General features: G+C 39.0%; 1 protein-coding gene across 4 annotated transcripts in view; it reads left to right on the plus strand.

Annotated features, from left to right (window-relative positions):
- NOL4 (nucleolar protein 4) overlaps positions 1-15,796 on the plus strand; it is a 418,254-nt gene that overhangs the window by 387,890 nt on the left and 14,568 nt on the right. For all 4 annotated transcript variants that reach the window (XM_075532843.1, XM_075532842.1, XM_075532844.1 and 1 more), the window contains one exon: positions 1,388-1,568. In XM_075532843.1, the coding sequence (XP_075388958.1) occupies positions 1,388-1,568 (181 nt within the window). The remainder of the gene's footprint in view (positions 1-1,387; positions 1,569-15,796) is intronic.

A 15,796-nucleotide genomic window follows, 5' to 3' on the forward strand; every position in this document is an offset into this window, starting at 1 on the left:
CAGGCAAGGTGTGCTTTGACCTCTTGACTGCTGCTTCCATGGGCATTGACTTTGTATGCAAGCAAGATAAAACTTTCGACAACTTCCATCTTTTCTTCATTTGTGCTGAGGTTGCCTATTGGTCTGGTTGTGAAGATTTTTGTTTTCTTTATATTGCACTGTAATCCAAGGTGAAGACAATTGGAGTCACAGTATAGGCACAGATACAGAATCAGTTTCATTGAACTTGCACTTTGAACTTAATAGCAACCTACTCTGGATTATGACAACTCTTCAAAGAATTCATTAGAAATTTGTTTGTAACCCTTTATGTTTTTATAAAAGAAAACAATAGAAAGGTCAGAAAAGGTTAAAAAAGAACAAGAAATACAACTAGAATATAAATAATGAGGGTGTTGGCATCAACTGGAGACTGTAGCCAGCGCCATTGAACATGATGCACAGCGATTGTTGAAGGGGAAGCAGTTTTGCTGTGTTAACTTTCACTACAATACCGTCAGCTCTAGGTTTCTCAAAGAAGCAGAAGAGATGAACCATGCCACAGGCAGGTAAAGTCACGTCTATTGTGTGTGCTTTAGCCTCTGTAGATTCCTAACTTACAGGAAAATAGCGTCTGTGTTTTTGACAGCTGTAAAGGCATGTGATTTGTCCCTATTTTTGGTGTTTGTTTGTTTAGAATTTGACATAGGATGTTGGAAGAAAATTCTTTATACTTTAGTACCCTAAAAAAAAAAAGAAGAAAAACACTAAAATCCTGGGTTTTATCCCAGCCCTTGGGCTATGTTGATGCATGCAATGGGCCTAGCATGGAGCTAAAGATGCTACGGGGTCGCTTCTGAGTTATAGCAAGCACTTATGACAAAGTGGAGCTTTCCACGGGGTCTGCTCTTGGCGGTAATCATCATAGAAGCAGTAGGCAGAGTTTTCTCCTTCAGTTCTCTGGTGGGCTCAAAATGCCATCCTCTAGGTTAGCAATCATCGGTGCTTAACTGTTGGCACCACCAGGGCTCCTTTATCATAAAGTTGACACTCAATAAATGTTCCTATTGAGGAAAAAAAAAGATTAATTCCAAGGAAGGGGAGGAAGCTAATGAATTGCTTGTTCAAAATAGTTTTAAAACTCCAAACATTGGCATTTGCAAATGTTTATCCCCCTTGCACTGTTAATTTTTCTTCATGGAGCAAGTCTCGTAGTCAAATATAAATTTCTTCATCTCCAATCTGTCCTACTTTGGCTTTCAATTTTTAGTTTTCAGCAAAGTTACTTAATTTCAATGTATATTTGTATTTTTTTATCCCATGCAGCAATGTAGATAACAATAAGACAGTCTTACTCAAGGAGCAGTGGCATGGTGATTTGATAATGGAATGCTGTCTATCATTGCAGGACGAGTCTGCTCCCGCTGACAAACAGTGTAAGCCAGAGGCAGCCCAGGCCACTTATGCAACATCAGCTGTTTCAGGCTCACAGGAGGTGTTGTACATCAATGGAAATGGGACCTACAGTTACCATAGTTACAGAGGGCTAGGAGGGGGACTGCTCAACCTGAATGACGCTGCAAGTAGTGGTGAGTCTTTATCTGGATTCTGTGTTTGTGTCCATTGGGGATGGGAAATTGTCTACACCTGTATGAGGGGGATGAATGGATTGTTATAAGCAAATATCAGTGCCAGTGTGCTAAAAAGAAGACAATTCAGTACATAATGATTCTCTCCCTACGTGAATATCTCTTTCTTGTTTGTTTGAAAGTAGAAGCATTATTCTGCAACTGAAGGACTGCTATTTCAATGCCCAAAGAGGTCTCAACTAGAGGCATAGATTTTTTAAAAATGTTTTTAATTCAAATCATGACACTGGCTTCCTACAAGTGGATTTTGCTGCATGTGACAAAATAAGGTGGCCTCGTAGGGCTTTCCGGGCTATAATTTGTACAGAACTAGATGGTCAGATCTTTCTGCCACAGGGGCACTGGCAATTTCAAACCACTAATATTTTAGTTAACAGCCAAGCACCACACTGTTGTGTCATCACGCACACACACACACACACACACACACCAGGCACACAGTGGTTAAATAAAAAGGCATTGCAACTAGGGCTCCACCTTATGCATGCTTAGGTTTCTTTGAAATTAAAGCACTTACAAACATATGTATGCTTATATATGTACATACATAATTTAGAGAGATACAGAGATGAAGAGATAGAGCTTCGTATGTAATTAATTATGCAGTGATATCCAGGAAGTGAAAAACAATATGCTACCACTTATGAGAGAAGCAGGTCTATAAATATAAGCGTAATGATGTGGTGTGTTTTTTATGTGTGCACAGAGGGATAGTGGACGAAGAGAACAAAGTAGAGAAACAAGGGATAAGGGCTTGAATGCTTTGAATGTACGTTGCTATTGTATTTAGTTTTGTGAATTTAACTTTGAAACAGTGTACATACTTCCATAGCTGTAAAACAAACAGTTTAAAAATCCTCCTTAACATTGAAAGCAAGGTGATACAAATGAGCCTTAATTATTTAATGAAATTGTATCATGATAACAAAAGAGAGGAGTTTTACCACATGATTATAATGGCTTCTTGGGGGTACAGTGGGTGAGTTTCTGGGGAAATGGGAAGCTAATAAAAAGAAGTACAAGAAAGAAGAAAATGTTCTAAAATTGATTTTGGTGGCAGTTATTAAACTCTTCCTGGTATGATTGAACTGAGGAATTGTATGATAGATGGATTATGTCTTAGTAAACACTTTATTTTAAAAGTCATAGACTCCACAAACATGCAAACTCGAGAAAAAGAATCTTAAACTATTTTTGTAATCATATTGTTATTTTAAGATCTTGGTTGAGTGTACATAATTTTAATTATGTAGGTGTCAATAAGAGCTGGAATTAATAGGGGCAAAGGATTAAGGTAAAGATCCATGTTTGAATCAATAGTGCCAGTGGGAATGCATAATGGGGTTTTTGTTAAAATTTGTTCTTTCCATTTAAAGACCATGTACCAGAGATCAATTTAAATTAAAAAGTGTGCAACAGAATTGTTGGACATTTAATTTCTTATATTGTGGAGAAAATAAAGAGTGCGAGCATCAAATAATGATGACACTCAAACCCAGTGCCTTTCAGTCAGTTCTGAATGAATACATACTCCAGGAAACCAATTACCTTTAAAGTATGTGTGTCCCAAGTGCATTACTACGCTGCCTAAAAGCCGTCTGTAGACAATCATTGTTCTTCGAGAAATGATATCATCTAGACCTTTTTGCCCCAAACTGCATCCTCCCGAGGGGGTCTTTGATTTGATGACCTTCCTAATTTGCTTCTTTCCTTTCAATCTAGAACCTCAAGTCTTGATCAGATTGACTTGTACATTTTCATAGCATAGCATCCTGAGCTACTTGTCCTTTCAATTCTTCATGCAGTTTAAAATTAGATAGCAAGATGATGGCAGCAAAAGATGATATGAAGAGCGGTAGTTAAATCCAACAAAGTAAAGATCATATATTCTGCCTAACAGTAATCCCTGAACTACCAAAACCTATATTAAAATTTCAAACTCACTGTCATTCATTGAGTCAATGCGAACTCATGGAAACCCCAAATATTTGTGTGTGTATAATAAATAAATGAGAAGGTATTAAGAGCTAGTGATAAGACTTGGTGTAGATTATAGGAGGAAAAGAGGGAAGTTGATTCTAAGGAAAGAATCTAAAATGAGTAAGGCAAGAGGAAGATGCTAGGTAAATCTGGCAGGAAGATGTATTAGAGAAGAGTTTGGCATTTAAGAACAATGAACAAAGACAAGTGCAGCTACATGAAGGGTAGGGAGAGAAAGTGCATGATAACCCTGCCAGTGCGTGTTCCGTTCACATAGAACATTGCCCAGTACCCAGTTCTGTTCTATTTCTAGTAGTAAAACAGCACTTTATTGTGATTCATACATTTTTTATAGTTTGATTGTGCTTGATAACTTCCCTGAGCCATACTAAGCACACAGGTGGAAAGACCCAAGGTTAATATGTCAAAATAGCTCCTTGTGTGATGGTATTGGCTAAGTTTTATGTTTACCCACAAATATGGATTAAGAAGCCAGCCTGTGTGATCATGAGGAATCGATGGGATCAGGTATCAAATATCAGAAGACCCAGAGCAAACAATCACATTGGTGTGAACAAGGGGGAAGAGGCGGGGAATGGCCCAAAGCCCATCTGCAGTCAATTGTACATCCCCTGAAAGAATGATCACACGGAAGGGACGAGTCAGACAGGGTGCAGTGTAGCACCAATGAAACATACAGCATTCCTCTAGTTCTTCAATGCTTCCCCCCACCACCACCCCAGTTCTACCTTACAAATCTGGCTAGACCAGAGCATGCACACTGGTGCAGATAAACGCTCTCAACTCAGGGGATCCAGGACAGATAAACCCCTCAAGAGCAATGATGGAAGTAGGAATACCACGAGGGTAGGGGGAATGTAGAAGGAGAAAGTGGGAACCGAACAGAGTGATTAATATATAACCACCTCACCTCACCACCACCCCCAGGGGGATGAACAACAGAAACATGGATGAAGGGAGACAGTGATCAGTGTAAGATATTAAGATAATAATAATTTATGAATTATCAATGGTTCTTGAGGGAGGGTGGGGGAAGGAAAATTTGATGAGCTGATATCAAGGGCTCATATAGAAAGAAAATGCTTTGTAAATGATGATGGCAACATATATACAAGTGTGCTTGACACAATTGATGTCTTGTATTATTATAAGAACTATAAGAGTTTCCAATAAAATTATTTTTAAAAAGAAAGAAAGAAAAACAAGTTAAGCCTAACCTATATCTAACTCAACCTTTAGCGACATTAAAATTGAAATTAAAAACTGTAATTTTCTACAGCAGACCATGAGACAATCTCTAGGAGATAAATGGCCTTAGTGCAAATAAGAATGAATGCAAAGCAGTGAGATGACCTTTAGCCTTTGGTGAGGAAAGAATAAGAAAAAGACAGCAAGGAAATGTAATGAAGTGACCATAAAACATTAGTCAAATCTCTATTGTTTTTCATTATATATTTGATTTTTGGTTTGATGTATATTGTTTATTCACATTGGGTTAGAAAAATATGTATATGTTAATTACCAATTTGTTGTAATAATTCTAACAATTTTTACCTATAAGCTTAATGCTATGAATACTGGTTTTTAAAAATTGTAAAATGTTAGAATGCTACAGAAAAAGAAAAAAAGTATTAAATTGATAACCACATCATAGGGAATTGATTTTACTCCACAATAATTAACCTGAGGAAAAAAGACTTCATTACTCTTATTATAAAGAAACCTTCCTTTATTCTAATGCTTTGCATAGTCGATGAGAGTATGTCTAAAACCATTTTCTTCTAAATCATTATTTTAAATGTTGTTAAATGGTGACTCTGTATAAGCTTAAAGTCAAGTCTACCATTCAATGACACACCTAACCTAGGCCTATTAGGATATTCTCTCAAAGGTTTCATCCACTGCAACCTGAAGAAACTTGCTCTTGTTTGGGACTTGTTAAGCTGATAAAATGGACTTTTTCGAGATGCCAGCTTGCTCTGATGTCCTGTGGAGAAAACGGCTTCAAGAACCCAGCCATAGAGATGATAGCAGGGAGGGGAGGCCGTTTTCATTGTCAGTTGACCCCCTGGATACATTTGTGGTGGAAGTGACATCAATTATTAGATGAGACCAAAGTGTCTTGCAGCCCAATAAATTCTCCCGCCAAATTTGGCATTCTGTCAATTAGAGAGCAAAGAATCATGATTAAATGATTGGAAAGAAGTCATTGAGCAGATTTGAGCAAAGTAATGAAATATTTCACCTATCTTTTAAGAAGTTCTAGTCTAACCTCTAAGGATCCATAGACTGGAAATCACGAAGAATGGCAGAATTGGGTGCTTGCCTTTGCCAAGGTAAAGGCTGACTGGGTAGACGCCGAGGCATCCGGCCCTGGTGGTGTCTGGTGCTATGCACTGAGCTGCAAACTGGAAGGTCAGCCGTTGGAAACGACCAGGCCCTGGTCTGCACTGAGTCTTGCTTCTCCCCTCCAGTGAAGAGTCACTATATGAGAAACCCTCAGGGGTCATTCTACTTCGTCCTCTAGGGTCACTCCTGATGGCCATGAGAGACATAAAGGCAAGGCTGGACATAGGATTCAATTCTCCTAAGAGTACGGGGAGATAGGGGCTTCCTCGTCAGCACAGGCATGCCTTGCTCTGTGGAGGGTCCCTGTGGACGAGATTCTCAGCATTTCAGTCTAGGAATCCCCTTTCCCCTAGCTGGCACAGGGCACATGGGGTACTGGGGGATGTAGTCTTGGGGGTGAGATGTAGCCCCCCAAATGGTACCAGTTTTGTACCAGAATGTCTCTGAGTTCCCATGCCACTCAATGATACAAGGGCACCATCCTTGCATCTGTCTCTGGTGAGGTGTCTACTTTTGATCCCCTGCCTGTTCTCAGAGTCTGGTGTCCCAGTCAAAAGATTAAATGTGCTAGTCCAGATAAGAAATCACGGTGACACGTACTAGCACAGAGGCTTGATATGCACATTCAATGTAGAATTCGGTGTTAGCTGCACTCAGTGCCGTGGAGTCAGTGATGACTCATAATCCACTGCCTGTGGGTTTCTGAGACTATCACTGTGGACGGGAGTTGAAAGCCCGCTGTTTTCCCCGCAGTGTTGCTGGTCGCTTTGACAATCCGACCATGCGATGGCAGCCCAGCGCTTAACCACTACACCACCCGGCTCATGTCAGCATCGACTGACATTCCTCCTAAAAGAACATACAGGGAAGGCAAGAAGAATATGCAAAAATGACTTCTGAGTTGAACGATTGCAATAAAACTGTATAGTAACAAATGAAAGAGAAAAATAGAAATTAGAATTTGGTAAAGAATATTTCAGACCGTCTGTCAGTCTTTCATTAGCTGATGTTGTATATGCAGGCATCAGGTTGAATACATAAATCTGGATATATAAATATATATTAAGTATATGCCAGTAATATAATTTTGTATTTGTATACTATTTTCCATATATCAGATGGTATTTTTTAACTCGGATTATGCTTCTGAAGAAGCCATCTAAAATTCTTAGAAATCAACTCTATGCCAAATTAGGTCCAAATCTCTCTATTAAATTTTAGGATCATTTCAGAAAATGATAACATTTTTATCATACCTACATCAATAAAATCTGGTCATCATACATGTTGAGGTTTGTGTCTGTGTGTGTATTTGGCTAATACATCTTTTAAAATTTGCTTCTTAAATATTATAAATTGTTCCATATTTGACTCTCCAAAAGAATTTTTTTAACTAAAAGTTTCCTTGTAGGAATCATATATGGGTTTTTTTTGTCTAATTATACTTTTCGTCTTTTCATCTAATAGTGCTTCCATTTATGTGCTGTTGTTCTTCGGTGCCATTGAAGCAACCCCGGGAAAAGCCAATGATACCTTGCCCGGCCCTGCAGGCTCCTCACAGGGACTGTGATGTCTGAGCCTGTTGGTGCAACCGTGGTGTCGCTCCATCAAAGGGAGGGTTTTGCTCTTTCTCACTGATGTTTGACACTTTCTAGGGACCAATCTCTCCTGGTACTACGTCCAAAGCACATGAGAAAGCATCTTAGCATCCACAATCATACGGACATTCTGGCCATTCTACCAAGACAGATGTGTTTGTTCTTTTTTTTTTAATTGAATGTTTTTAATCGTTTTATTGGGGGCTCATACAACTCTTATCACAATCCATACATATATCAATTGTGTAAAGCACATTTGTACATTCACTGCCCTCATCATTCTCAAAACATTTGCTCTCCACTTAAGCCCCTGGCATCAGGTCCTCATTTTTCCCCTCCCTCCCTACTCCCCCATCCATTATGAACCCCTGATAATTTATAAATTATTATTTTGTCATATCTTGCCCTGTCTGACATCTCCTTTCACCCACTTTTCTGTTGTCTGTCCTCCCAGGAAGGAGGTCACACATAGACTCTCCAAGGCCTGTGGAGTTTTAATATTCTCCACCTCTACCTTAATACAAATGCACTAATTCATCTTCGGTCTCCCTTATGCATTGTCCTGAAATCACACACATAGGAAGCTATTTAAAATAGCATGGCCTTGGGAAGACGCAACTTAGTCCTCAAAGTCACACCTTTGCTGTTTAATACTTTAAAAAGATCTTGTGCGCGTATTTCCCCAATGTGATAAGTCATTTGATTTCTTGACTGCTGCTTCCATCAGCATTGATTGCAGAGCCTAGCAAGATGAAATCCCTGACAGCTTCAATCATTTCTCTATTTACCATAATTTATCTACCGGTCTAGTGGTGAGGATTTTAATTTTCTCTACATTGACTTGTGGTCCATACTGAAGGCTGTTTCTTGGTTCTTCATTAGTAAGTGCTTCAAAACTTACTGGCTTTTAGCAACCAAGGTTGGGTCATTTGCATATTGATGTGCCTTCTTCCAATCCCTTTGCCATTTCTTCCTTTATAAAGTCCAACTTCTAGGATTATTTTCTCATGATACAAATTGAATAAGAATGGTGAGTGGACTCCACCCTAAGGCACTCCCTTCCTGATTTTAAACCACGCATTGTCCCCTTTTTTCCATGTGATCAACTGTGTATGTGAAACTTCTGTATCAGCACAATGAAGCATCATGGAACTGCATTCTGCGCTGTGTTAACCGCAGTTTGTTCTGAGCCATGCTGGAGTCAGCCGCTTTTGCAGAGACAATGAAACACAAGTAAACATCGATATGGTATTCTCTATGATATTCTTTATTCATGACTCCTTCTGCATCTGGCATACCTTTCTGGCAAGTTTCTTTTTATGTGCTGCTTCAAGCATTTGTTCAAAATCTTCAACAAAAACTTACCTGCATGTGATATCAATGATATACTCCATTTTAAATAGATAATATTCAGTAGTCCATAATTTTCTTGGTGATAGAAATAAAGCTGGAGTTTTGAATGATAGAACTTCGTAAGACCAATGACTTCTTCATGGCAAGTTTTACCAACATAGAAAACGACTCTACCCATGGACTTCGCCAAATGGAATACACAGAAATCAAATTGGCTACAACTGTGGGAAGAGATGATGGAGAAGTTAAAACCAGGACAGGGGTTGACTGTGTAGCAGACTAGCAATTTCTCATGTGCAAGTTCAAGTTGAAGCTTAAGAACAATTTTTAAGTCCATGAAAGCCAAAATACTACCACCAGTCAATCCCACCAGAATTCCGAGAACATCTCAAGGACAGATGTGCTGCATTGAGCACTAATGATAGAAGACTTGATGAACTGTAGGATGGCAACGAATCACCATATATGAAGAAAGCAAACTTTTTCATTAAGAAGACAGGAAAGAAAGAAAAGATCGGTGTGGATACGAAGAGAAATCTGAAGCTTGTTCTTGATCGTATAATATACTTAAAGCACATGGAAGAAACAATGAAGTAAAGAAGATATACAGAAATGTTCACATTGGTCACAAGGCAGCTCAAGAAGACAAAGTAAAATAGTATAATGAAATGTGCAAAGACTTAGAAAACCAAGATAGAAGAATATCCTCAGCATATCTTAAACTGAAAGAACTAAAGAAAAAGTCAAGCTTTGAGTTGCAATATTGAAGGATTCTAGGGGAAAACTATTGAACAATTGTTGGAAGGATCACAGATATATAGAAAGAATATACAGAGTCACTGTACCCAAAAGAACTGGTTAGCCATCCACCATTTCAAGATGTAGCATATGATCAATAGCCAATGGTAGTGAAGCTGGAAGTCCAAGATGCACTGAAGGCATGAGCCAAAAACAAGACTCCGGGACTTCCTGGAGTACAAATTGAAAGGCTTTACCAAGCTGCACAGGCACTGGAGGACTCACTCATCTGGACCAAAATATTTGGAAGATGACTACCTGGCTAACTGACTATATTTGTACCTATTCTAAAGAGAGCTGACTCAAATAATGTAAAAAGTATAATTCATAATTATTATTATTGATATCACATGAAAATAAGATTTTGCTGAAGGTATACATCAATGGTTGTTATAATGCATTGATAGGGAGCTGCCAGAGATTCAGAAGAGTGATATCATTTCTGCAATCAGATGGATCTTGACTGAAAACAGAGGGTACCAGAAAGATGTTTACTGATGTTTTATTGATTATTATAAAGCATTCAATTGTGTGGACCATAATAAACTATGGATAGTCTTGAGGGGAATGGGAATTCCAGAAAAATTCTTTGTGCTATGGGTAGCCTGTACATGGATCAAGACACAGTATGGGAACAAAACAAGGGAATACTCACCAAATTGACTTCATTGAGTCTATTTTGACTCATAGTGATCCTATAAGAAAGGGTTGAATGGCCCCTGTGAGTTTACTGGAGTAGAAAGCTTCATCTTTCTCCTATGTAGGGGTTGGGTGGTTTTGAACTGCTCACCTTGTGCTTAGCAGCCCAGTACATAACCACTATACAACCAAGGCATGATGTAAAATCAGGAAAGGTGTGCATCACAAATGTATCTTCTCACCATATGTAATTAATTTGTTTGCTGAGCAAATCATCAGAGAAGCTGGATTTTATGAAGAAGAACTTGGTATCCAGATTGAAGGAAGGCTATTTACAAGCTGAGATATGCAGATGACACAATCTTTCTTCCTGAAAATGAGGATGTGAAGCACTTGCTGCTGCTGATTATGGATTTCAGCCTTCAGGATGGGTTACAATTCCATGTAAAGAAAGCCAAAATCCTCACAACTGAATCAATAGGTAACATCATGATAAATGGACAAAAGAAATGAGATTATCAAGGTTTTCATTTTGCGTGGATCCATGATCAGTGGTCATGGAAGAAGTAGTGATGAGATTAAGGGGACATTGCATGGGGTAAATCTGCTGCACAAGACCTCTTTAAGTTGCTGAGAGTTAAGCATGTTACTTTGAGGACTAATATGTGCCTGACCCAAGCCATGATATTTTCACTAGCTTCACATGCATGTGGAAGTTGGACCTGGACTACAGAATGGTAAAGAAGAATGGACACATTCACATTGTAGCGCTGGTGAAGAGTAATCCAATTATCATGGCCTACTCAAAGAACACACACATCTGTCTTGGGAGAAATGCAGTCAGCATGCTCCTTCAAGGTGCAAGGACAGTGAGGCTTTAGCCGAGTTATCAGGAGAGCCCCGTCTCTGGAAAAGGACACAGTGCTCAGTAAGGGAGAGTGTAAAAAAGGAAGGCACTCAACCTTGTGGATTGACACAGTGGCTTCAGCACTGGGCTCAAACATAAAATGAATTGTGAGTACCGGCATTGTTTCAAGAAGATTGCTATGGGTTGAAACCAACTGGAGGGCCCATAGCAACCTAATCACCTGAAATGTCTTACATTCTGATAGTCTACCCCAATGATTTTTTAATGATAAGCTGAAGAGAGGCTTCTCTGTGTGAACTCAGACCTCTCATGTCTGTTAGCAGCTGAGTGCATTAACCATTTTCATCAGCACCAGACTCCAAACAAGCAGTTGGTTACCTGTGGGATGGATCCCCACCCTTAGCAACCCTATCTGTATTCAAATAGAAGTGGGCTCAGGAGGCTTTTCAGTGACTGAGATTTCTTAAGTAGTTTTCTAAGGCACCTCTAAGTGAACTCAAACTTCCAATCTTTTAATTACTCACCAGGCATGTCCTAGCCAGGAACCCTACATGGTAAGGGAACTCTAAATACCTTTTTTACTTTTTTCTTCACTCAGATGTGCTACTACTATCTTGCTTTTATTTAGTGTTTATTTGTTTTCATTACAACAATGCAATTGAATTGATTAGGCCCATCATTCTTAGGATTTGAGAATTTCATAAATTCTAGTAGCCCCAAATATTATCTTTACTTTCCCTTTTCATCTTTAAGTTGTTAAGATAGCCACTCCCTGAACCAATTTTGGATCCATGGAAAAAGAAGTTGCATTCATATACATAAATCTTGAGAGCTGAAAAAGACATAGCAAAAGATGAACATTTATATGAAATGCAAGCATCAAATATGATGGCAGATAACCCAGTCCATCTATTTTTGACAATTCTGGATTTTAGGGCTTGTACAAATCTTCTGTAAAGCGTAGAAGGGAGCAGCTACTTCCAAGAAACTAAGATTAATTATCTATAATTATATTTAAGGATGACTAACTGATACCTTTTCTATGAAATCTCATTCTACCTCATCTTTGAGATATTTATGATATCAATATCAATATATGCATTTATCTTTGTACTTATCAAATTGTGCCACGTGTCAATTTGCAGTCTTTGAAAGGAGAAACTGTGAATAAGGTCAGTTATTTAGTAAATACTCATGTTCGTTTAATGAATGAAAAAATATTTAAAACAATAGTATATTTGATGTCCAAACTAAAAAAGTTGGAAATATTTATGCATGTTGGATAGCTGGGGGGTTGGGGTATTTCTCTTAGAAAACAAACTAAACAGAATCAGAGGAAAGATTAAATTGAACATGAACATACATTTTATCTTCAAGAAGTCGACATGTGGAAAACTAAAGCTCCTGATCAATCATCAGTGACTGTATCCACAGCAATTTTGAAGTTTCATAAGTCCTATATTCCTGGCTTCATTTTTAATACAACAATTGGAAAAACTAGCCCTTCTCAGAGACTCCATTGCAAGGGAAGAGTCTATTTACTGCTTTGTGCCCTTGAATTCTTCAGTAGTCAAACTCCATTTGTTTAACACTGGCAACTGTCTTAACTCCACAACCCAAATGTTTCCAGTTGGAGTCTTATCAAAATGACAGCAGTTACAATTTGAATAAAGAAATGTATTCCAAATATCCAACCGAAATAAAAAGAAAGCTAGTAGCCAACACTCCCATATTATCACATCCAATTACAGAGAACTTTGGAATGCTTTCCTTCTATCAGGAAGTTCACATTGAGCCATCGAAAGAGGGTGATGGTGGCTTCCTGCTGTCACCCACTTCATCTCTTGAGTCTAAATTACATGCATAATGCCTAAGCTAACTAGGATATTTCCTCTCCACAAAATCCATTGGGAAGATTTCTCAATGTGCTTTTCAACTCTGATGTAAAATGGGCCGAGGTTCAGAACATAATCTAACTAGGTCAAATGGTATAATAACAGTCATCATAACTAACGTTCGTATGCCAGTATCCAGTTTGCCTCAACCTTTCTCACTTGTTATTTCTGTATTCCTCGCGACTATTCAGGAGTTTGGACGAAAGGGTGATTGAGATCATAATGAGTTGAAGGAATTGGGGCCAGAAGAGTCACTCTCACTTTGTAAGAGTCTGGTGACTTTGTGGCTGGTGCTGTCCCCAGACATAAGCACTCTGAAATGTCCTTTTTCACAGGAATATCACGCTTCATTAGCCTCTGTTCACTTTAAGTTGCTGTTCAATTCACTGTGCCTTTGATTTTTCCAACACCCACCCCCCAACATTCTGCATCGCTGTATCAGTGACTCCGCTAACTGACAAAGGAAAGACATTTGGGGAAGGCGTGCTAGTATATAAGTGTTAGACTGCTCCTCAAAGTTAGATAGTTCAAACCTACCAGTCACTCCTTGAGAGAAAGATGAACCAAGTACCGCCTTGGAAAACCAATGGGGTCGCTCTAGTCTGCCCCTAGGGTCATGGCGAGTCTGACTGGACTCATTGTCAGTGAGTTTATGAGTCTGAGTGGGCTTGATTCGGGTTGGCTTAGCGAGCTACTTGAATATAATCTATGGATGATTAGAGCCATGAAACTACCTTTTTTAAGTCCCAGGTAATATACACCGACATTTCTTTTTATCCCTCAGATAAATCTTCCATACAGCCTTTCTGGGAATCTTCTTTTTCTACCCAAGCCCTTTCAAGCTCACAATTCCTTTACATCCGGTGCGGCTCCTTTAATTATCTTCTTTTGCGTACTACTTAGGCAGAACTCGCCAGATCTTAGGGGTTTTCTTCAGATTTCTCTCAAATCTGGGTTTATCCTATTTTTATTCTTACAATTTTCATTTTTCCCAGTTGTTCCTCATATATATCCCAGGATGCTTCCAATTTAATTGTTTAAAAATAAATCCTTCATCCCCACACATTCTATTGTCGGTCTCTGGGTTTTGCTTGTTCAGTCTTGCTCTCTTCTGCCCCAGGCTCCAAGCAACTCTTATATTCTATATGAAGACTTTTCTGGTTGCTTCCTTCATTTCCTGACTATTTAAGGTCACTTATTAGCTATTCCCATAATATCTTACTAATTCATCTTGAGTTAAAAGCTGATTTTCCAAGTAGACGGGACATTGTTCACATCTTCTGACAGGGACTGGATGGCAGGTAAAGTGGACACTTTTTTCTACTTATCAGATCTTCGTCATCAGAAGGTAACTGACTGTGAGTGTTTAATAATATTAAATTAATCAATGACTGGCTGCTCATTTCTTCCATTCCTGTTATTTGAGAGTTCTGACAAGAGCCAATTCCTAGAAGAGTTGGGGGGTAAAGTTTGGAAACCTTTTTGGCTGAGTCTTTATACTTTCAAACTAGAAACAAAACAAATAAAAATAGAAATTAATTGTGACAGAACTCAAAATTGTGCTGATTCTTCCTAAATATCACATAAATGCAAGTTCCCTGAAGTGTGGTCATCTTTTAACACTGAATCCACTCCATTGTCCCAGCTTTTCCACCTATACAATCATAATAACCTAGGTGTAAAGTGAGACCGTAGTTTCTCACGTAGATATGTATTACAGGGATAGAATAAACAATGGTGTTTATTAATTTTAATGATCAAAAGCCATACAGACCCCTTCTTATACTAATAAGAGAAAATTATGATTCCTCTGAAAAGTAAAAGGAAACAGAGTTTGAGTGAGCCCCCCATTTTTCACCAGGGCCTGACAGTCAGAGAACCTCAAAGAAAGGGCTCTGAACAGGGTGACGGGGTGGGGGGGGGGGTTCTGTGTTTTCCCTGAACTATCTGCCCATGACATTTGTTTTGTAGCTCAATGTCGATCAACAATTTCTATCAGCTGCTTTCTACCCTCCAGTGAAATGAATCTCTACAAATCCATAAAATCCTCTTGAGAATTTTGTCACTACTCACTGAACATATGCAATAAAAGGAAGACTCCATTCATTTTCAGAGCCCCCTTTGCTTGAGTTTGCTGGTACATAGCTCAAGGAATTCGCATACGATGCAAGTTAATGCTGGTTGGCTCCTTTAGATTTTGACATATCTTCTGAAGATCGATCTAAATGACTTTCCTCAGCCCCCTGTCATTCCCAAGGACAGTTCTTCTGGGGAATTCAGATTATCTGCTTTTCTAGGAAGTAGGAGAAACCTCTCTCTCTCTCTCTCTCTCTATGACACCGAAGAGAGATCAGACCTGGTGTAACTGCTTTAGGCTTGATTGCTAACCGAAAGCTGAGTGATCTGTACCCACCCAGCAGGACCAGGGAAGGCAAGCTGTGATATTCTTCTTCTGTCAAGATGATGACCAGGAAAACCCTAGGGAGCAATTCTATTGTGCGACACGTGGGCTTTTCATGAGTTGGAACTGACTCAGTAACTATCCCTAATGATTGGGGGTAGGGGTGGAGAGGGTGCAATGGAGGGTGAGCTATTTAAAAGAAAATGGTCAGGTAGTTGTTGGAGGCCAGCAAGGCCAAAATTTATAGATCAGATGGCAAGAAACAT

This window comes from Tenrec ecaudatus, chromosome 15, assembly GCF_050624435.1.
Source record: "Tenrec ecaudatus isolate mTenEca1 chromosome 15, mTenEca1.hap1, whole genome shotgun sequence".
NCBI classification, from domain to species: Eukaryota; Metazoa; Chordata; class Mammalia; order Afrosoricida; family Tenrecidae; genus Tenrec; species Tenrec ecaudatus.